General features: G+C 43.8%; 2 protein-coding genes across 2 annotated transcripts in view; one reads left to right on the forward strand and one right to left on the reverse strand.

Annotated features, from left to right (window-relative positions):
* Nucleotides 1–1253: 1253 nt before the first annotated feature.
* LOC146196782 (uncharacterized) lies at nucleotides 1254–23936 on the forward strand. The gene is made up of 6 exons (XM_084598516.1): nucleotides 1254–1374; nucleotides 4612–4715; nucleotides 10821–10862; nucleotides 12238–12288; nucleotides 14191–14244; nucleotides 23850–23936. Exons 1-6 carry the CDS (start codon nucleotides 1254–1256, stop codon nucleotides 23934–23936), a joined length of 459 nt encoding a protein of 152 aa, XP_084454642.1.
* LOC146196783 (SEC14 domain and spectrin repeat-containing protein 1-B-like) overlaps nucleotides 19984–24559 on the reverse strand; it is a 45997-nt gene continuing 41421 nt past the window's right edge. Inside the window, exon 17 of the mRNA XM_084598515.1 lies at nucleotides 19984–24160. The gene's annotated coding sequence lies outside the window, so the exon portion shown is untranslated. The remainder of the gene's footprint in view (nucleotides 24161–24559) is intronic.

The raw sequence follows: 24559 nt of genomic DNA on the forward strand, positions 1-24559 counted from the left end.
CTCGTGGTAGTTTGCTTATAATGCAGACAACTACAAATTTTCTGCAGAACGGGCGCTTTAACACCATCGCTTAAATAACGCCAAAATTTTCACCCTAATCCCAGGTGAATTACTAAGGCCAGTAGATATACTGCACTCTATTCCCCGTCATGATCACGGCCATACATGTCCACTTTTGCTCAGGCGCAACCGGGAAACATTTTAATACTTTAACGCGGCAAAGTCAAAGGCCCCGTTAGCCGAAAATCTGGTGTCATGGCCGGCGTTGGCGGGCGGTAGCTGCAGCTGACATGGCCGAGCCCTAACTAGACGAAGCGTTGTCTGACATTACGTTTGGTAGGAACTGTCAACTCGTGCCTTTCCTTTCATATGGGATGATGAATGAGCTAGCCGGGACCCTGGCATTAGTCAAACATCCGCAGGCATGTTCTTACGCTTGGTTAAAGTGGTTCTTTACATGTGGCCCGATAGCCTAGGCTACCGCGTCGTACCCTTAAAGGCGAAGCCTAAGTGTCCCCCATATTATTTCGACCGGAGATGGACGCGGTAGTACTCGTTTTTTATTTACATATTCCTTGGAGGAAAATTATTGCGGCATAATAGGGCACCGTTATTTACTTCGTAGAAAGGTCCTCACGCGCAGGCAAAGCTGCGAAACGAATCAGAGACTTTCCACCGCTTTCCGTCGCTTTAAGGACTCTAGACCTCGTCGGATTAATCATATATGGAAATATGGGCCTTCGAAGATACACCATCATGACACTAAAACTGCTTTCGAACAATTATCGCTTTACTTAAGCCAAGCTGGCAGGTCGAACAGCTATAGTCAGTCTAGAAGCAATCAAGGATGGAGTAGTTTGGTGCCCGTTATAGTCGGGTACACTGAACCAGAATTACTATCTCATTATAACCCGGGCTAAGGTGAGGCAACCGCTGACTCTACAGTCGCGCTAGCTGCTCTGACTGTGACGGCACGCACATGCGAATGCTGCGGATGAGCGATGATACCCTCCGACGCCGTGGAGGTGTACTTCCTTCATACGCTTGGCCAGCTGCTCAATCACCGTGCGCACAGGACGCTGTTCAAGGGCACCACGCCAGGCGATGATATGCCTCACTTGAGACCCAAGTCTAGTTGGTTCGTAACACAACGGGCTGCGGACGACCACCTGGTGGACAAACGCTGCACGATTATTGGTCACCACAAAGCTGTGATAGCTAAGGGCAATCCCAGGTTACGTCGAGTCTCCGTTATGGCAGTTCTGGGATTACTGGAAAGTGCCCTGGTGAGGAATGTGCTCGCTGGCCCGTGGCTCCTGGTGTTCCTATTGGCTGCGACCGGCGATGCCAACGAAGGATGTGGGAACACGCCAGGTGAAGACTTGACCCGCTGTGACACCAGCGGTTATTAATTAACGATACAAACAGGAGAAGGTACAACGTGTTCATGTTCCTAACGTCACGGGCACCATACATGGCAGTAATTGAATTACAGTAATTGAATTACTGTAATTTAATTATTTTTCTCGGTAATTTGTAATGTAATGAATTCCTTTTTTGTGTTGGTAATTTAGTAATGTAATGAATTACTTTTTGGGAGTAATTTCGCAGCAAAAGTAATTAATTCCTTTCGAAATTACTTTTACTAAAATGCGCCACTACTCCTTCAATAGACGACGAAGTAGAGTGCCGCGAAAGCAGGAACGGCATGCGGCAAGCGAAGCCAGCGTAACGGATCGGCAAAGGGGGACAGAGTTGTGCAGAACAGTGCGTCTGAGACCTTAACCATTCTCCAAGCAGCAGGATACAAGGCGTCAAGGGAATGCTAGAGAGATGGTGCAAGAAGGCTGCAGCTGAGAACTAGTTTGGAACGCGGCGTACCGGCACTCCCTGTTGCGTCGGCTAGGGCACAGTGTATGGTGCCTGGTTACACTCAACACCATGGGGCGGAGGAGGATTGGGGGAGATGGGCAGAAGGGTCCATGACGTGAGGAACCGTGGCTTGAGCATTACTGAGCAGTGAGCAGAGCACAAATGTGCCGACATCGATTCTTGGGACTGCGGAAGCAATAAATAACCTAGCTTTTCGGGCGCTTCAAATGGCGGAGACAGCTCCGGGCCAGCAAGACGCTGGTTTCGTCGGTCATTTCAGGACCGTTTGACCATGTTTTTTTTTTTTTTTTTCGGTAGTCTTGTTTTTGTAATCGCACGTACTGTAGGAGAGAGAGAAGGAATAGCTCTCTGGGATGGAATTTGGCGGGAAGACGAAAGAATGTGGGTGCTTCGCGTCTGGAGAAGTTGTTTTGCTTACTAGCTTTGCTTAGTTTTTGCATGGATGGAAACTAGAAAGTAATTTAAAAGTAATTTAATTACCCAGTGGAAGTAATTGTAATGTAATTTCATTCCTTTTTGGGAGCAGTAATGGGTAATGTAATTTAATTACTTTTCTGCGTTTTTCAGCAAAGTAATTAGTAATGTAATTTAATTCCTTTTCAAAAGTAATTTTGCCATGTATGACGGGCACCTATCACGGCACCACATTCAAGGTTTTGGTGATGGGAGCGGGTTTGCATGGATTCGCGGTATGGCTTTAGTACCCCAGGCAGTTTAAATGCAGCGAAGATAGCGTAGTCTACTTTTGAAATAACCGCCCATGTATATGCTGCAAATCACGTTTGAGAGGATTTTTCCCGACTTGTGGCCACTGGTAAAATAATAAAATGTTATGGACTTAATGGCAATCGAATAAATTTATCTTTGCCAGAGCGATCACGTTTCGGGCTGGCCTGGACATCGATATGCACTTTCAAACTTATCTGCTTGCACGCCTGCATTACATGTAAAATTCATCTAGTCAACGCGCAACTGGTTTCACATGCAGGGATAATGGGGACGAATTTGTAATCGCTTTTTGTATCTCTGTAAGCCGTTCATTTGGTTGCCGAGGATCGCCAGCCTGGTCTTTGCGTTCTGGCAGTAGGAGAGGAGAGTATGCGATGGAGACTTGCAGGTCACGGTGAATTATGAAATTCAGAGTGTCAGGGCGCTGCACAACCGCTTTGACTCTGCGGCGCCTTCGTAATCAAATTTAGCAGATTCATAAAAAAAAAAAATGGCGTGAAACTAAATTTTTGTGCGAAACATTCACGCCGTCCAAAAATTACGAAAATTACGCAAAACAAACTCATGCTGTCCATTTCCTTACGCAACGTACTCTTCTAAACCTGCACCGAAACTTCGTAGTGTTTTTGGGCTGTGCTTCGATAAACATTTTCTGAAGAACTTTGGGACGTAAAGGCGTCAGTATACCTTCAGATAAATTATTTAGAGCATGTATATATAGAAGACACGCGAAATAGCAGCTGTTAAATTTTATTTTTCATCCTTTTTACAAAAGTGTTCGCAGGCAAGGAAAATATGCTCTAATTACTACAGGTTTTGATTAGTCGCAAATATGCAAAGGTATAAAAGGTAACGTTTTTTTTTTTTTTCTTTTTATAGGCAGCATCGACACGCGCTCCATAGATGTATGTTTTTCTGTACTGATGATTCGATGCCTGTTTCTCAACAATCTACGCTGTGAAAAAACTCAGCAGACTTAGCGGACTTGTGCCTCCACCAATCCGTAATGAGGTGTTATAGATATGTGAGGATCTAGAGCCAATAATGTTGGACATCTTGGTGTAATTACTTCCATGAAAAATTTAGCGTAAAAGTGCTAACGCAAACTGCATATTACGAGAATGCGTTCTTTACTTTGTTTTATGTTAGTAGAGAATTTAGTGCTTCGAACTCAAGGGCGAGAATATGTGTTTAGTTACCCGTCTCAAAAGATGTACAATAGCGAAAAAATGAAAGGCAGACACAACAAGGAAATCAATTTAGTCCTGGCAAGGTAAATATTCCTCAAGGTAAATAAGTTCTCAGGTATTTGAGGACTTCGTGACGGTAAGCTAGATGGTGCAAGATAGCGTTGAGAAAAGGGAGTACACACTAGGCAAGCATTCGTGCTGTGGCGGTCTATCGTTAGCTTTCGATCGTAACGTCCGCTCTGCGCCATTTTCTCGGCACGACTGTGTAGTAAATCACCACTTCGAAAGGTCGATGTGCGCTATTCGTAAACAACAACGAACTCCACGGCTTGCACATATCTCCCTCTATCATAAACTCTCTCCATATGCTCGCATTTAAATCGTTCCGGTTGTGTTTAGTCTAGCTGATGGTAAACGACATAGTTTGTTTATACCACTCAAGAAAATTTGAGTCAGTATGCGCCTAGAACCTGTTGCAGGTTTTTAGCAATAGGTATATATTAGGGCTCCGCAATGAGGAAATAGGCACGTGGACATAGCAGCTGGCCGTTAGCCACGCCTTGTGACTTTGCTTTCATCATATGTGTGTTTTGAAATATACTGTACACTTCTTTTGAGTGCATCGAATATTGTGACAGCCCGCTGACTGCAAGCTTTTGGCCCAGTCAATGCACGAGCTTTTGATAGATGGACCTTGTTGAAAGTTTCGCAACTGGTATTGTCAAAGAACGACGCATGATACGGTGTGCATGCACTCCACAATGTCAGTACGCGGCAGCCTCGCTCGCCTCTTCCACAGACGACAGCCAGATGATGTCGGTGCTGAAGCAGGCGGCTGACATGCTCATGCCTTGCATAGAGGACCTCTACCACACGCCCATCCATGGCAGCATCCTCGAAGAAGTGAGTGACCACATGACATTTTTTGACGGGACTTGTTCTAGACGTGACAGTCATAAAACCTTCGCTCGTTCCTGAGTGACGCACACAGAAACCAACTTGAAATGCCTAATACTTTGCTCATTCCTGATGTCCAGAACTGCGTAAAAGTCAACTTGTAATAATGTTGTCCCGTATTCCAAAGTACCGCCGTCCTTAAGTTAAATTGGTTCACAGGAAGGGAAAGGCGCAGTAACTGTCACACTTGCTCTGTGGACACCCGAACCGCGCCGTAAGGGAAGGGAGGAAGGTGGGAATGAAAGTGGAAAGAGAGAAAGAGGAGCCGTAGTGGAGGGCTACGGAGTAATTTCGACCACCTGGGGATCTTTAACGTGCGCTGACATCGCACAGCACACGACGCCTCTTCGTTTCGTGTGCTGTGCGATGTCAGCGCACGTTTGATAAAGTACTAAAGGACTCTGACTTACAGCCCCTCCCCTATAGTGCATGGGCCAGCAGTGACGAAAGTTCCTTGTTCTTTTCTTTATTGCCTTTAGTTACGAAAACAAAATATGTCGGTACAGTTCAGCTGTTAGTGAACTTTTTCCCCTTGATGTTACGCCTAGCCTCATCACACTGCGGCGCTGTGTCCTTCCCAAATCTTGCATTTATCACAGTACCGAAGTCACGATCCCAGTTCTACGACTGAGATAAGAACAGAAATCAAATTCAGAGAACAAATAAAACTATTTAAGCCGATGAATTAGCTCGTCAGTAGTTTCTCTCTAGATCGCAGCGGTGCACTTTACTCAATGCAGCACAAACATATGCGCTCTGAGCATGCAGTCTTAGCGATTCACTCCCGCATTCCATCTCTTGTCTTTTCAAGTAAAGTGGCCGTTTAAAAGTGTAGGCACGCTGCGCATAGCATTGAATCGTCTCAAAATGGCTTGCTCAAGCGCACACAAACGAGACGGTGACGCATGTTTTGAAACACGGCGCGTTCTCCGCATGTTGTTGCCCTGCGAGACGCTGCGCAACATCCCATCCTGGAGGTCGAATTAAGCAAAATTAGGCCGGACGTGAGAAGGCGTTACCAGCGGCGGTGGTGGTGGCGACGGAGGCTCGCCTTGTCTGCGCAGTGGCCTTGACCGGCGACGACGGCTTGCCTCGGCCCGCAGAGGAAATAATGCGAGAGCATCATAAGAAAAGCGACCGCGCGGCGAGGCTGAGAGGTGGCAGTGTTGCGCATTTATCGGGTGCGCCGCGCAACTGCGTACGCCAAGGACGTACACGCAACAACTTGTTGTGGTTATGGTTGTAAATTGTGCGCTTGAAAGCGCGACTGCCACACTTCTCTCGCCTCTGGTCTCTCTATCTGTAAAAACAATGAAAAAAAAAAAAAGAGCACAACAGTGGATGCCACTATGTACAGTACTCACGGATTGAAATAGGACACTCGGAGCGCGTGGCCGTCGCTGCATGCAAGGCAGTGTGGTAAACAACAGGCCGGCTTATTGGCGACCGGAAGGAGCAGTTCTGCTTTATAGATGTTCTCCCCCTCGCGCTATACCACAATGCAGCACCTTGGTTCCATGAGCATCCACGCGCGGCGCTGCATGCAGCGACGGCCACGCGCTCCGAGTGTCCTATTTCAATCCGTGAGTACTGTACACACAACCTCAAGCAGGTTAAAAATACAATACGTTGCTAAGAATCAGTGGCGCGAACAGCACTGGGCCAGGTACTTAAATGGTGCCTAACGCATGACGCTAGCTACGTTCGACAGAAAAAAAAAAAAAAAAAAAAAAATGCTCCAAGGGCTCCCAGCAACAGGTCATCAAAATAACCCTATAACAGCCTTTAGACCCTACTCGGATAAAGGGCTTAAATCTTGCTTCAATCCATGAAATTCACGAACGGTGTTGAATCAATTGGTAACCATGTATGTTGACCACGTGTTGTATTTGCCACCCAACTGTAGCAATGTTGTTGAGATGTCAAATGAATATCTGGCGAGCATTGTATGACGTCACAAAGGAAAGTGGGCTAGCGCCTGGATCGAGCCTCGATATGTCCTTGAGCTGAGCAGCGAATAATCAGCGTTCAATAACGGGCCAATGCAAAGGCGGGCAGTAACCTATGATAGCAGATCGCAGGGAAAATAGGCCGTCGAGGTGCCGTGTATTTCGACAGTCAAGCCACATAGTCACTGTGTACACAGTAAGCTAATGCCTGCTCCGCACATCCGCATTGCTTAATAATCGAGACAATCAAGCGCCGATCAGGATCTAACTGATATACGAAAGCGCTTTGTAAACCGGTCGGCCTTTAATGTGCTGCGGACTACAGCGTGCAGCACATATCACCTCTAGCTGTTTCTTACAGGCGACCCCAACTGACACTTAATGTTCCTATGGTGACAGATGGTTAATATCGCATATAAAAATCCGATGTTAATAAAACCTGACCAGCTTCATGAATAAATTCTCGGTTAATTAAAATACTAACAAGCTTCATCGTCTCAACTTAAGTAGCTAAAAACTTGTCTAGTCTAATTGTAGCGGCCGTTTCACTTTCTGTTCATTCCAATTGTTTTCTGTTGCAAGCGCAGACGTTATTTTTATGCTGCGGCCGCGTTAGATTGGTACGCTCGTGTCACTAACTTTTTTTATTGAGGTTTATTGACATCAAGTACGAACTACATGATCCAGGAAAGGCATAAGGAGAAATCTGTTCCACAATGGCAGCTTGGAATGCAACCTCATGTAACCGGCTTGGAATTTCAAGTTTATTTCATACATACATACAAAAAAAAAAATGAATACAGTAAAAGTTGTACAGAAGGAAGTCCCGTAGTACAAGACTGTCGGGGGGACCTCCCAGAACAAAGCAAATAAGGTAGAAATTCGTGCAACAAAAGCACCGACTCGATGTCTGTGCAACATATATGTTGATACTATATCAGAGTTTACACGCATCCTCCAAAAGGCGAACAAAACTGAGCGGCAGGAATTAAACAAACAGTAACATATTATAGCGCAAGATAATAAGATGGCAAATAAATTTCACCCGAAATTGTTGCACAAGAAGAAATAGTGAAAGCGACATTTTGGACGCGCAGCACATTTTCCGTTTCATAGAATAACTATAGTTACAGAACAAACAAACAGACAGACAAACAAACAAACAAACAAACAAACAAACAAACAAACAAACAAACAAACAAACAAACAAACAAACAAACAAACAAACAAACAAACAAACAAACAAACAAACAAACAAACACACAAACAAACAAACAAACAAACAAAAGTTTGAAGAGGCTTCTTAAATATAAGGCACAATAATTTGCATCCAGCCTGATATCGATATCAGAAAGCAGGATATGGAATTCCATTTGAAGTAGCAAAAACGAAGCGCTGTGAAGACAATGCTGCGCAATAGCATGAGAGCCCCGCGTTGCAGAAAAGCCGGCGTCGTCGCCGTCGGCGTAGTTGACCTAGTTGATCGTGAGCGAATAATTCTTATTGGTTACCAGGAGCATGACGTCCCAGCCCTAGACGTCGCGCGATAATTTCAAGCAACCCGCAATGCTCAGGTCAAACGTGCAAGCACGCTCGGAATGAGAGCGATTAGAATATGTCATGTCATGTTTTGCCAATTACATGTCGCCGTATGTATGAAACTATTTATTTAAGCGGTGTGAACTAACGATCGATCCTTACGTTGCGAGTCAGACAAGCTACCGGCATGTCAAGCAACGCACGCCAGTCCAATGGGGTCTTACTACTGTATTACAATGAAGACAGTGTAATTTTAGAGGTAACAATTACGGAAGTATTAATTATAAACAAGCACAGTATATGCTGCCGTTTATATCATGTTGTTTCTAATGGTATTGTGGTGCAAGTATGCGGCCACCACTGAAACCTCCGCCATTTTGCGTACGCTGCTGCCCCAAGAGATGGCACGCAAGCACTATAAATTGCTGCACTTTGCCCTATCAGCAGAGTGCGGAGGTCGTTGCGGAGGCAAAACAAGCGTCCGCCTAATTTTTATTGAAGTCAATGTTGTGACCACCAAACCTTTTAATATTCTGTTTTCCAGATTTACTCCCTGTATCTTGTCCTTTCAGTTTCCAGGACACTCCATCATATGTTATAAACTGTAGTAGCCATTTCCAAATTTTGTAATTCCTTAAGCAACGTAGGGCGATTTCCTGCTTAAATGCTTTACAGTGTAAGTAGTGCTATGCTGCATTAATTGGCAACACATTATACTTTGCAGCAAAAGTTGATATGGAGGGAAAAAGCTCCGAACAATTTCTGTAATTTCTACAAAAACACATTTTTGTAGCACAAGTATTTTTCTCTTCGTTCGAGTTTAGGCAGCCAAATGAAATGACAAGAGCTAAGCCTGGAATAAAACAGAGTGTTTTAAGAAAGTCTGACTATTTAATGTATAGTGCGTTCAAAATCGAAAGAAAAATTGTGGGGGACACATAAGCTCCGCCTTTAAGGGTATAACGCGATAGCGTAGGCTGAATGTGCCTGCGTGGCCAAGGGGTAGCGAGAATTCAAACGTCCTGGCAGGATGCTTGTGATATCACCCTCCCTTATGAAAGGAGAGACCTAAGTTGGCAGTTCCTGACGAATGTAAAGTTAGGCAACCCAACGGCCAATCAGTGCGCGACCATGTCAGCTGCCTGCCATTGCCATGCTCGTGATATTTCGCTCCCAAAGGCAACACTGAATTTTCGGTGAACGGGGCCTTTAACGATATTGCGCTAAAATATTTTCAAGGAAAACTTTCGGGCTGTAAAATTCCTCCAATCTTCTAGTTAATTAGTCGACAACTAATTAACTTCTTAATTATCGCATTTGGGTGGTAGTCCCAAGGGAAGTCCAATGCCATGAACAAAACGATGCAATATCAGTTTTCGAAACGGATAAAAACTCGTAGTCTGTAGCGCGAAGAATGCTGACGCTTTTTTTCCCGTGCGAACGGCTTTAGGAAGCGCGACATAGAAGCGACACCCGGTGATGGCGTGAGCAGTGGCAACAACGCTCAGTTCGATGTACTGTACTTTTTTTTTTGCCTCGTATCTTGGTCCAAAGAAAGGACTACAGCCTTTCCTTTGCACCACTGCAAAATGACGATCAAGCAGCTCACAATGACTGCAGTCGGAGAGAAATTATGGTATACGTCAAAGTATAGTACAGGCAGATAGAATTTGACGCCGTTTCCAATGCACCACGTAACGTCGTTTTAGTACCGAGCTTCTTGCACACCTCTAGCGGTCAGTTTCGTTTTCGTATGAAAAAAAAAAAAAAAAAAAAAAAACCTTAAAACTCTTCGCGATACTGGACGTTAGAAAATAACTTTTTCTTCGTTTCAAAACCTCTTAGTTTATTCGAATATAATTTTTTTTTTCAATTTTAAACTATATATACCATCTTTAACAGTTAGTTAAAGCGTGATTACAACCTCCCCTGAATCACCCTGTATAATATTCGCAACAATTCGCGGCAGCCTTTGGTGACTTCGGAAAGCTACGCCGATGACGTGAGTTAATTTGGCTACTGCAGTAGCGATATGTGCACCCCAAGACGCAGTTTTTTGGACGGTAACATCTAGTGTCCTAAAACACAGTACGTCATCAATACACGCGAAAAACATTGGTTCGAGAACAATGTTTCTATTTTTACCTCCAACTTTCATGGCTTTTGCTTTACACGCCTATGTCTTTAAAACACCGCGTGCTCAGCGATCGTGTCTTTGTAGCCAATTATTAGCTTCGTTTACTGATCCATTAATAATTTTCCGAACTGAAAAAAAAAAAATTGCTGGTATCATCAGAGTAAATAATAAACGTAGCGGTCGGTGTAATAATTGGTCATTAATGCACATATGGAACGAGAAGGGTCCGAGAATGCTTCTCGGCGGGGTCCGACAGGAAGTCGGCAACGGATCGGAATATGAATCGTCACTATTTACTATATGCCTTCTATGCAGCAAATAGGAATGAACGATACAAGCAACTTTTTATCAAAAACTGTAGTATTCGAGTTTCTGTCTAAGAATTTAATGAATGCATCTTTTTCATTTTTTCCTTGCAATTGTCAGGCAATCCAAATCGTGTGCAAAAACTACGACAGATGCAAAGAGGTGAGTGGGATTTTCTCTGAAAGTATGTTTAATTCAAATTTGAATTACCGCAGTTTATTAAATCAGGAGAAATGATCGGGCTAACGAGTTTGCAAGTTATTTAACAAATGGCAAGTATTAAATTACTGAGTCACTTAAAAAGCCATTAAACAATCGCATCAGTCTGAATATTTGCGTATATTGATACGAGGAAGATTCACAAATGATAGCAGTCTACCACTAGCGTAGACTGCTATCGTGTGTGGATCTTCACCTTCACACAGTAGAGGAGAACAACAACAACAACAACAACAACAACCACTAGCGTTGATGATAGCTCATGTCTATCCTCAGAGTCGTCGTCTTTTGGCAGTCTGTTGCACGTCATAGTCCCCCGGAGCTCGAGCAGCGAATACCGCTAGTAACAATATATATCGGTGTCAAAGCACAAAATCTTGAAGACGCTTCCTTTCGCGATAGTGTCTCATCGAACAGTTGCATGACCACTTTGACATCAGCTCTATCTATTTATTCTTCTTAATTACGCTCCTGTTCTGATTAAGATTAATGCGGAAAATGCACTGCGCTATTTTTGTACTCACGTTGATCCTACATACCATGCCAGCATGGCATACGAATATTCATAATTTAAATGACTTAAATTTAAAAAAAAGAAGTAAATTGTTTGAAATTTCTTTATTCATCTTACAATGCCCAGCATTCCATTGTTTAGTCAAATTTTTATGTCTCAGAATAAAAATTACTATAATTGAAAATTGACATGTATACGTAAAAAAAAATACATATTAACCCGAGACTAATAATTATGGCTTTACCAGAATAGACCCCACCCAAACAGACAGACTACTCTCTAATAAAATATTGATACTTATTCGCCTATAACATATTGGCACTGTGAACAATATCTGCACGAAAAAAATATTTTACGGTGCGCACCTTAACATGTTCGTTTAACATTATGATATTAAAACGAAACGAATTAGACAGCCTTTTTTTAAATACTCAGCTCTATATTTTGCGGTTTTTCTTCGAGTCAGATGCCAAGTTTTACACATCCCTATTAAGCTTGTCCGAACAATTATGTAATTCCTGTTGCTGCAGCTGTTTTCGCGGTGCACTTCTTTTTTATTTCTGCAACCCAATCTGAGAGTACCTGATGCTCTCCTCATGTTGTATGTGGGCCGCATTACTCACTGGTCCATGCTTTTTTTCTTGTTTTGCTTTGTCAGATTAAACCTATCAAACAGCAAGGAAATGAATGCCAGTGCCGTTTTCGAAATTCAGATTCATGCTGTTTACATCCACTAAAAACACTATTATAAAATCAATAAAATACCTCCCTACAATCGTGTTTACCTTTCTATTCTGCTTTCAGATGGGCGATGGATGGAGTGCCTGCCTGGTGGAGACGACTGAAAAGTTTTATGTGAGCGAAACCTTTTTAAGTCTACTCCTGCATGATGCAGCACAGCAAAGAGTGCGCTCGCTGTATTGGTGGTTTTGAGGGAAAGCGTTTTCTCTTTTAAGGAGTAGGCATCTAGGATACAAAAAGGCTGAAGATGCTATGTACTGCCCATTACGTGCTGTATGGGAAGCGGGCAATCAGCAGGAAATGTGCTTCGTATAAGATTAATGGGCAGGGAAGATGCAGGTCAGGGCAGTTAGACTTAAAGTCACGGGTAGTTATAGGTAGTTATATAGTTATAGTTACACAGAGAAAAACGAGCTAGAACGTTGGGCATAACTGGCGCAACTTGGGGTAGCTGCAGCATCCCCAACATTCAAATATATACAGGCGCTTTATTGTGGGTGGAAAATGCCACATTTATTGAAAAAAAAAAAAAAAAAGACAAGCGACAGATCATTAATTATTGTTGCAAAGTCGCATAAAGAAGTGGTGTTTGAAAACGAAACAGGTGAATGCTGTGGCATTAATTAATGAGACGGGAAGGAAGCCTTCGGAGAAAGAAGCGAAATGCAAAGGCACCCACGTGCATGATAGATGTGCGCAGCGTACATTTTGCATTTTCCAAGCAAGCATGCATCAAAAATTAAAGAAACGCTTATTTTAGCCATGGAACCCTTATCTTGATTATCATGATGATGATTAAAACATTTATTGACATTGGCTTAGATTAAGGGAAGGCTGGTAGGGTCTTGCCCGTGCTCTTTCGACGAGGGCTCGTTATTCCTCAAGGTCCGAGCAAGACAGGGCCGCCTCCCAGCCTTCCCACGTTGGCTGATTTATTATGTGGATACTGGTATTTTGTTTACAAGCCCATATCATATGGTATAAGTTTGCTTCCTGGCCACAAAATTTGCACTGCGCCGAAAAGGATTCGGGCTCAATGACGTGAAGTGTTGCTGGAGTATTAAATGACATAGTTTGCAACCTTCGAAGGTGACACTCTTTTACTAAGACCCTTAGCGGGCTTCGGGAATGTCTGCCTTTCAAGGCGCAAATGCTGTATGTTGTTAACGGAGAGGGGGAGCCTAAACCCTTATCTTGAGAAATCGATTCAGCTTGGTTTCAAGTACCGTAATTTTCGGCATGCAGTGTATAGGGAGTATAAGCATGCATATATGTCACAGCGGCGGCCACTTTGTGGTGCTTGTAGCACCCACCGTGCTTGTAGCACGGCGAAAGGCTGCAAACGCCCCTAACAGTTATCATCGCCTGTTTTGGTCTGCACTGCTGAAGCTGGTGCTGTGCACTACAAAATGGCGGCCATGATACCTCCTGTAGTTCGCAGGGCAAAATTGTAGCATAAAAAAATGTTTCACCGACTGTCCGCACCCTTTGCATAAAATTGCATTGTACATTTTATGCTATATGGGCGAAAATAAAGAAAAGTAAAAAAAAAAAGCAATGTAGATAGTCAAAACAAGAAATGTTTAATATAAGGCATGCATAACCAACAGCTATGCGTGCATATCTGGCTGTATAGCATGCATGCATATCTGGCTGTATAGCGGTATTACTTTACTCCAAAACCGACATGTCTCCATATTCGTATACCTAAAACACGGCAATTTAGGAAAATTTTCAATAAAAGAAAATGAAAGGAAAAGCGCGGTTTTAACAATTTGTTTAAATAAGATGCCAATGTATAAAGCGCGGCTTAATTTAAAAAGGCGCTCTTAATTTTGGTAACAGTCACTACGGGTTCAGCTTCGCAAGTCGTATCAAAACACTCTTCACAAACTACATTTTACAGAGTGGTTAAAACAGATATTTGAACAGTGTGGTCAACAGTTTCAATTAACGGCTGGCGTTACAGATCTGCCCCCTCCCCTTTCCCTTCCCCACCTCTTTGAATTCTTGCAGAAGTCTGTAAAAGATTTTCCTCATGACCCAAGTATAGTGGCTGAGAAGACAGCGGCAAGTATTGAGTATTTATTTATTTATAGATGGCTTTAGAGAGCTGCGACTTACCGAAGGGAACGTTATGGAGACGGGTGAATGTAAGGAGCGTCCCCGTAGAAACGGGGTTGCGACAGGGGCCATGCACCACGCTCGATATATAGTTTCCTCTTAAATTTAGTTAACCAGTCTGCCAAACGTAATCAGCAAATTTAACTTAGCGATGGAATGGAATGGAATATAGGTGCGTGCCCTTTGAAACGAGGTGGTAGCAGTAGCTATCATGCTCATTTTTCTTGCTATATCTTAATTATTGTTTTATATTGGTTAACTATACCATCATTCTATTTATTAAATTTTTGTTTCTACATTACTAACATTATGTCACTTCTCTGCTTTTAAGCCACCAATCTTCCAGTCGTTTTTTGCTAGCTTCCACAGCCGGTTTATTCACCCGGCCACTGGTATCTAAGGCGCTGGCATCGAGGCACCCTAGATCAGCGGCGCACGTAGCACCATCTAGTGGCATCCAATGAAGCAATAGGTCACGAGTCTGCTCCAGGCCTCAGGTCATCCTCATGAATAAAGGTTTATGAATGAATGAATGAATGAATGAATGCGCGATGGAACGCGCGCAGGCCACTGAGGCACTTAAACAGCCGACTCCCGAGCAATGGATAAAAAAAAAAAAAATATGCTAGACAGGAGGATGAAGCGTGTAAAACATAGTGACTCGTGCACGCTGAATGATGACAACTCTGTATGAAATAAAACACGAACAGAACATATGGTGAACCGTCTAGCGACCAGGAAGCCTGCTTTTTTTCATGCGATTGGTTTGGTTTATGAAGGTCTATTTTTATGAGACTGGTTTGGTTTCGTTTATAAGGTTTAACGTCCAAATGCGACCCAGGCTTTGAGAGACGCCGTGGTGGAGGGCTCCGGATATTTCGACCACCTGAGATTCTTTAACGTGCACTGACAATATTGCACAACACACTGGCGCCTTGCTTTTCGCCTCGACCGAAAAGCGGCCGCCGCGGCCGTGATTCGATCCCGCGTCCTCTGGCACAGTAGTCGAGCGCCCATAACCACAAATGTGCAAATCTCGTCGTCGCAAAATTCCTCCACGCGGAATGGATCGAGACCATACCGCTGCCACATTTCCCTCACTACGTATGGCCCCAAAGTGTTATAGCGCGCTCTCCAAGGCCCCAATCACTGATTTCGCCGATATTCGTCTAAAACCTACTATCTTGCAAACAGGACCTGGAGCCATATTCGATGTGAAATCCTATATATATATATATATATATATATATATATATATATATATATATATATATATATATATATATATATATATATATATATATATACTAGCGCACTTAATTCGCGTTTGGCCTGACATAGAATAGCCTGCCCATGCCAAATCGTCCGCCATTATTTTTTTTATTTGCCTATTTCTCTTCCATCGAAATAAGGCCGCCTAGGCAGAAATCGACCTTCTAACCAGAAACCAAACGCCAAAGACACTGGGAGCCAACTAATGCGGCGGGTAATTGGCGGCAAAATATTAAAGCAACAGCGTTTTGTGTATGGAACATTAACCCTGCGGTCGTCAGGATGAGCTCTACCGCGTGTGCCTCTTCGATGGTACCTTTAACACGGATACAGCCAACACGTGTGTCACGGCAATTTCCACGGTAGCGCGAAAGGAAAGGAGAGAGAGAAAACAGATAAACGGGACAAGCGTTTGTCCCGTTCGCGCGCGCATCTTTTGTCTCTCATTTCTTATACAAAAAAGTTATAGAGACACAAACTTGATTGAGAAACTGTGACTGTGCTCCTCGCCGCCTTACCTTTCCTATCATTCTCTTCTATCTTTCTCCTTTAAACTCCTCATTCCCCTTCCCCAGTGCAGGGTAGCAAACCGGAAGCTTTCCTGGTTAACCTCTCTGCCTTCCCTCTCTTTCTCTCTCTCTCTCTTTATAGCGCAAAAAAAAAAAAAAAAAAGACGACGATGCACAAGCGCATGTTTTTTGCGCAATAATATTTTAGTGTAGAATATGCGCCAACTTGCCCAGAAAGAAGTTTTAATGAAGTTCGGTTTTAATGTCGCAATATACATGCGTTCCCAATAACCATACGAACCAACTCGCCAAGCCCTCTTCTTTTTTTTCTTTCTTCTCTATTTTCTCTTCTGTCCGCACGAGGCAGCGGAGGTGGCTCAGCTACAGAGCCAGTAGCAGGCCCGTGCATTTTCTTTTCCTTCTTCCTACAGCCACAACAACAACAACAACAAGCAGTGAGCACAGTACGAATCTGTTGCGAATAAATTGAATAACGCTTTCTATTAAAAGCACTACTCGTCCTGGGACCAGAACACGAATCATTTCTATTCGAAAAGCATTACGAGACATAGTTGGGTCGGGGGAACATGAAAATGAAACATCACGTGGAACACATGCACGTTTAGGCTTGCGTCATTCTGGCCATTGGAAACCGCAGCCTCGTTGGTGAAGGCACAGCTTCAAGGCACATTTCGTTTGGTCGCTTTCTTCATTGCAACAGTACGTATTAAGACAGTAAACATGACTGACCACGTGGAAAGTCCCTTGCGTATAGTTTCGATCTCAGACACTGAATAGTGGCCACTGCGTCACAAGCAGGCTAATGACCCTTAACGCCCATAAATCTGCAAAAGCTATTCACACATTGTCATTTCGGTTCGAGTTGGGGTGTTTCATATGCAAGCGAAATGCCCGCCTGATGTTGGGGCGCAACCATCTCCTTCGAGCAGCCGTGGCGGCTCGAGCGGTCAGAAAGACGACGTTCCAAGTCGGAAACTCGATCATTGCTCCGTCGCCCAGAATTGGAACGGATTAAATAAGAAAAATTGCGATTACAGATGTTTTTGTATGCCACGCAGGAGCTATCCTTTCTTGTTACAATACAACCATGCACCGTTCAGATTGAGTTCTACAGGGAGAATATATTTATCTATATATTACTTACTGGCGGTTCAATATTGCGGCGTCATGGTGAACATTTGAAAGAACTAAACAAGCTTGGCGAAAAATTGGCGTAGCTACCGAATACGTTAATGCTATGGCAGAATACACATGGCAATCTCGAAAAGAGAAAATAGGCCACTTCGGCGGCGTGAAATTCGAAAATTTCGGAGAGGTACTGGATCCGCAAATTTTGATTGCTCGCAGCAATTTTCAACCGAGTGATTCCAGTGCTTGGCAAGTTTCTAAGGCTCTGATGGCTAGTTATGAGTGCGAGTGGGTGCACCGATGCCCTCTGAAACGACCCAGTATTGAGATGGGCATAACCCCCTCCCCCTTTTGTGTGCAAGGGCACATTTATGGGCAACTCTTGAAATGACGCTCGGTAGAGTATAAGGATGGATGCAGCCTTGTGTATCGCCTCCCACCATCAAGTTTATTGAAGGTGACTCTTAATAATAAAAAAATACGAGGGACTTTAGCGACGTTCCTGCCATCTGCAATCCCACACTTGAACGTGCGCCAAGGAACGCCACGCGACAGAAGCGATGGCGTATCATCTAAACGCAAACTTGTCGGAGAAAGCATGACAGATACTGCGCCTTTCCTCCAAAAGTCTCATCTGTTCTAGCGTTCCTGCCATCTGCAATCCCACACTTTGAACGCGCGCCAAGGAACGTCACGCGACAGGACAGGAGCTATGGCGTACTAGCCAAACGCAAACTTGTCGGAGAAAGCGTGATAGATACTGCCTTTCCTCCAAGTCTCATCTTGTCTAGCGTCCCTGCCATCTGCAATCCCACACTTGAACGCGCGCCAAGGAACCCCACGCGACAGAAGCGATGGCGTACCATCTAAACGCACACTTGTCGGAGAAAGCATGACAGATACTCACTTGTCGGAGAAAGTGTGACAGATACTGCGCCTTTCCTCCAAAAGTCTCATCTGTTCTAGCGTTCCTGCTATATGCAATCCCACACTAGAACGCGCGCCAAGGAACGTCACGCGACAGGACAGGAGCTATGGCGTACTAGCCAAACGCAAACTTGTCGGAGAAAGCGTGATAGATACTGCCTTTCTTCCAAAAGTCTCATCTGTTCTAGCGTTCCTGCCATCTGCAATCCCACACTTGAACGCGCGCCAAGGAACGTCACGCGACAGGAGCGACGGCGCACCATCCAAGCGCACACTTGTCGGAGAAAGCATGACAGATACTGCGCTTTCCTCCAAAAGTCCAATTTTTTCTAGCGTTCCTGCCATCTGCAATCCCACACTTGAACGCGCGCCATCGTCACGCGACAGGAGCGATGGCGTACTAGCCAAACGCACACTTGTCGGAGAAAGCGTGCTAGATACTGCGTCTTTTTTCCAAAAGCCCAATTTTTTCTAGCGTTCCTGCCATCTGCAATCCCACACTTGAACGCGCGCCAAGGAACGTCACGCGACAGGAGCGATGGCGCACCATTCAAGCGCACACTTGTCGGAGAAAGCATATGACAGATACTGCGCCTTTCCTCCAAAAGTCCAATTTTTCTAGCGTTCCTGCCATCTGCAATCCCACACTTGAACGCGCGCCAAGGAACGTCACGCGACAGGAGCGATGGCGTACCATCCAAACGCACTCTTGTCGGAGAAAGCGTAACAGATACTGCGCCTTTCCTCCAGAAGTCTCATCTTGTCTAGCGTTCCTGCCATCTGCAATCCCACACTTGAACGCGCGCCAAGGAACGTCACGCGACAGGAGCGATGGCGTACCATCCAAACGCACACTTGTCGGAGAAAGCGTAACAGATACTGCGCATTTCCTTGAGAAGTCTCATCTTGCCTAGCGTTCCTGCCATCTGCAATCCCACACGAACGCGCGCTAACGTCACGCGACAGGAGCGATGGCGTACTAGCCAACCGCACACTTGTCGGAGAAAGCGTGCTAGATACTGCGTCTTTTCTCCAAATCTCATCTTTTCTAGCGCTCCTGCCATCTGCAATCCCACACTTGAACGCGCGCCAAGGAACGGCACGCGACAGGAGCGATGGTGCACCATCCAAGCGCACACTTGCTTTGCTGGCCAGCTCTGACCCGGAGGCTCAGCTCTACCTTGTCACAAGAGCTCGCGAACTGGCGAAAGCCAGTTGTGCCCTGGACTGGGGGAGCCAACCGCTTGTCAGCCTCGGCTGAAGAGGCGAAGAAAGGGATCCCCGAGCAGTTAATAAAGTTCACTCACTCACTCACTCACTCGAAGAAAGCGTGACACTTACTGCGCCTTTCCTCCAGACATCTCATCTGCCATCTGCAATCCCACACTTCAACGCGCGCCAAGGAACACCACGCGACAGCCGCCGCAAAAGCGGGACACACTTCAGTATGAGCCATTAATGGCTTTCGCCTTAATAATTGGCTTAGAAGAAAGGAAAGGCGCAGTATCTGTCGCACGTTTTTTCCGTGGGCGCATGAATCGCGTAGCCTCGCAGTGGTTAAGATGCCAGACTACTGCATCGGGGTATCCGGGTTCGAACACTCGACAAGCCACACCATTTCAATGTTGCTATTTCCATCAATCGCGACAGTTTGCACAAATTTTGCTCATTTGTAAGAAACATTAACTCCTACCATTTTGTGCCATTTAGGTAGAAGAATAGATGTCTATATTTTTGATGGAGACAAGAGACCTCCTGAAAGGGTTAAAAAAAAAAAGCAGCATGCATGTGTGTGTGTGTGTGTACTTAGTCATATGAGCAACTGACAAACAAGCAACTGGAAATTTATTGTGCACATGTGCTAAATATAGGTGCATAGAAGTAACATGTATTCAAGCTACACAAGTTTGATCACAGCATGTTGAATACTAAGCTCTGCAATGCAGTCACTGCGCACCAGCACAGAGTGAAGGCAGATAAAAAGAATAATGTGACTAAACTCCATCACACTCTCATAATGTCTTCAAAAGTAACAGTTCTTGCAAAGCGGACCATCACTGAAAGTTCTAGCAGTAATTAAAAAAAGCGATAACATTAGCTTGCAGAAAGCAGCTACTGTATGCTGCATGCCCTGCTATCACATTGCGTGAGCGTTTTAATCTGAGACACAATGATTTGTGGAGCACAAAAGGCTCAGTGTACAAGTTGCGTTGTTCAATCATCAGTAAAGGGACACATTTAAAGGTTGGGAACACGACAACAATAAATTCGTAAATAATAATAATAATAAAAAAAATAAACATATCGCTCACTCCATCAAGCAAATTTGTGTTCTCACTGAGCATATTGAACAGTTTACACTCCCCAGTCACTTAGCACAGGCAACATTAGACAGATGTGCTAGTGCATGCATTAAAAGAAGTTCCACTAACTTTTCAAGCAGTCATGCTATATGACCGTCTGACCTGAAAATTATAAACAGTGGTATGTTTTGTTTAGATTAGGCCACCGCTATCCGCTTGCTTAGGTTTAACAGCAGCATCTATGAATTTCTACCCATGCTAACAATGCTGCGTTTATGCTATAGTAACTAGGAAGTGACGACTCTATGTGTACTTATACTGATGGGTTTACTTAACGGGCATATACATAAATGTGACTGGTTTCTTACAGTGTGTTTAAAGTGGATCCTTTATGCAACACAACACATCAAACTGTGCATCAAGCACTTCTTTTCAATGCTTTTTTTTAAATGCTAACAAGCGCACTGTAGGTAAAGGGTTACATTATGGAGTACCAACACTTACCAACAACCTATTGCCTCAGGTAGAAAACTAGATGCAAGCAATTTCAAGCAAGCTTTTTTTTTTTTTTCTTAAGGAAAATATTGTTTTTAGAAAATGACAGGGTGCTTCATCAGAACACTGAATGAAGCAAGCATCCTTCACACACAACAAGGAGTCTCACAGATAAACATACGTTCAACATACATGCTCACCACTCAATTATCACTGTGCAGATCACATTAAAATGATCATGATCAATTGTGCATGAAGAGACTGCTCTAGAATTCTGCATACCTGCAATGAACTAGAGAATATGAAAAAAAAAACAATGACTGCAATAACATTTAGCTGTTTACTGTGGCCTAACAATCTGAAGCCAACATGATACAAGTAAAAGTATAGAGTGAAGGTGTTGTCATGAACAGCTCAGTTTTGTGAGCACAGGGCTTTTTTTTTTTTTTTTTTTTTTTTTGGTAGGAGTTGCAGCGATCGATACAAATTCAATTCTACAAAACAAAGTTCAATGAAACTAACAAATGAACATTCTCCAAGTCATACAGCCAGCACATGCACTATTAAAAAAATGAAAGCACACACATGGGGGATGCCAGCGCCATTGTTTATGTGCTCTGTCTATGTGCTCATTTTTTTTTCAAGGACATTACCCCATTCGTACGTAGCGCACACAAGACCTTTCAGAAAAGATAACGTACAGGCGACACAATGACTAGCCTTACTAATGTCCTTTCTAAGTGATCACATAAGCTATTGCGTCCACCCTGACTAAGAGTGAAAGAGTTCGTATAACCCACAACAGGATTGGACTCACCATGCATGGGCACAGATATTGAAGACCAAACAGAACAAAATGGCTAACTAGAGCAGTAACTGCACAGATTCAGTATCTAACAATCGGTATGAGAACAATGGTGGAACGGTTTACAGAGAGCTCATTAAAGCGCTCGCAACATTTACACTGGAACGAGAGCCAAGTGTTCACATATCACCGCACTTTGGAAATGCTATAGGCTATGTTCTACCTACATTGTCTAGCTGAGAACGCACACGTTAAAACATGACTTCACTTTCATGTCGGGATCTGTAAAAAAAAAATTCAACAACATGAACCCAGACACAGAAATTGGATTAATGCTAACCAGCAAGCAAAACATACAAAAAAGCATGGTCCACAGCCAAGTTATAAGTTAGTTCATACCCTGCACGAAGATGCCCATAACATCTGAAGTCGAACATTGTGTACGCCCAATATGCAAAGAGCGTTCAGCTGTTTATAACTATTGGGTTTTATGCATGAATAATGTTGTCAAGTAAAAAGTGTGATGTTGAGTGCACTTTAAACAGATAATCAGCAAAAAATTAAGGCAAAGAAAAAAAGTGTTGATAAAATTCTGCTACCCCCCAAGGCAACAGCAAAAAGCGTGAAAGCAAAGAGCACCACATCAAAATTGGTAGAAAACAAGACACATCACTACTTTTATCACATTTTAACAGCAGTATTTGCTGCCTACACATCATCAGGAAATCCCCCCCCCCCCATGAATCCGTACTCACTAAAACAGCACAGAGGGCATGGTTACATGTCTGTCTTGAGTGGTTGACACTGCAAAAAGGCACCAAATCAAGTGGAAACTTTACCTTCTTTCTTCTTCCTACCTTATCTACCTGAACAACAAAAAAAAATTTATACACACACACAAAAAAAAAAAAACTCTTTTAAAGCAGGTGTTCTAAACGTTTTGAAAAAATACCACAGAAAAAGAACATTCACTAGTAGTTCCCTCACATGCCTAGTTTTACAGTACAGTACATTTCCGGGACATCTGAGTAGACAGGCATCCCTTATAGTAGTATAAAATTTTTGTTCTACAAATGTCAGCATTCCTCAGGCTTGGCATGGCCATTTGGGTGGAATAGTCAAATATTCTCATTGCAGGAGCAAGCACCGGATTGCCAAGCAATCGGATTGCCAAGCAATTCGAGTAATGTGGGATGAGCTTACACCAATAGCTTCCAAAGAGTTAAAAAAAAAACGAAAATAAATTAATATACAAGGTTGTTTCCCTGTGATTTTAATGTGTCACATTTTTACCTCGTCATATGTGGATCCTACGAAAAAATTTCAGCCTAAATTCACAGTTCCGGCCTTGTTATTAATCGGCCGGAACCAGGTTAACTGGAGAAATATGGGAGAGGCCTTTGCCTTGCAGTGGGTATAGTCAGGCTCATGATGATGATGATTAATCGGCGCTATCAGCATCAGGCTTCCAGCCAGAGGAGGAGGCGCTACCTTATCAGAACAAACTGAGAACCATGTGGCTTCCGCGATTGCCAGTGAGTGAACCAGCACCAGCATATGAAGGTTCATGACGCTATTTGGTGCCTGGTGCGGGGTGGTGTTGGACACATAAGCCTTGTGGGGGCAACCGCGAAATGTAGCGCAAATAAATACTTTTACTGATTTTTCCTCGCTCGCATTATGCGCAAATGTAAAAAATTTTCTCTTTGCCGCTTTTGCTATCCCGAAAGTATAACTTACATTATATGCGGGTTTTTACGGTAGTTAGCTCAACAACTTGAGTGCACTAGGAAACGCTATGCCACAGAAGTTGGGAAAGCTGGTACGGCATGCACGACTAATAACAGCACACGAAATGATGACACAATAATGAGACGATGCAATGACAGTGCTACACTGTTTCTCCTAGTGTTGCTACATCACGACGTAGCCACTATTGAAATGCACTGTAGAAACTATCTGGTCTCGTCTGCTAGATGCACTATTCGTTAAACAACGTAAACCTAGCTTTACTCCTACAAGATAGGTAGGTAGGTAGGTACAGAGGCACAGTGTGAAGCTGGTCAATCTGCTTTCCTTTGTGCTTTGCAGGGTTGCATGCTGAATTCGAAGACAGTGCCGAAGGAGAAGCAGCGCCTTTTTGCCGCCCTCCACTGGCTTCTGTTGCTGCTTAAGTAGCAGCCTGCTCGCATTCTTTGGTCTGCGCTGAATAAAAGCCTTTGTCGTCCCTCCACGCATAAGCAATTATAAACGCTGAATAAAATGGCAGCTTCTTAGATGCAGTGCACGCAGGATGATGCTCCAAAGAGTACTCTTGCAAGAAGTCCCTTTGCAGTCTTTGCAAGCCGCCACTGGTGTTTGTTGTTCCACTATTTTCTTTTTCATTGCTTGCAGTTTTGTTCCTATGAGAGAGGTGATGACTGAGATGTAATCGTGCTCTCGGCAAACAAAAGCTATCCCAACATCGAAATATTGCAGTGCTTTAAAGAATGCAGTCAAGCATAACACTCAACGATGGTCAAGGTGGGGAAAAAAAAAAAAGAGATCTCGGCATTCACCTTCCAGTAACAGCAAACCGACACATATTTCTCACGACGTGGGGCTAGAGGACCACTTTCCCAGTGGGTTTTCAGTAAGTTTTGTTTCATGGCTTGAAAAATGAAGTGATGTCATCGATAAACGTTGGACTGAAATGACAGTTCGAAATTTTTGCCACAGGAAATGTTCCTTATTAACAGATTGGTTGCCACTGGTGACCAATGCATTCAAGCAGCTGTTAGGCTTGTTACAAAGGTTGCATC

The sequence above is a fragment of the Amblyomma maculatum genome, chromosome 3 (genome assembly GCF_055883805.1).
Source record: "Amblyomma maculatum isolate TAMU_Amacu chromosome 3, ASM5588380v1, whole genome shotgun sequence".
In the NCBI taxonomy this organism is placed as follows: domain Eukaryota; kingdom Metazoa; phylum Arthropoda; class Arachnida; order Ixodida; family Ixodidae; genus Amblyomma; species Amblyomma maculatum.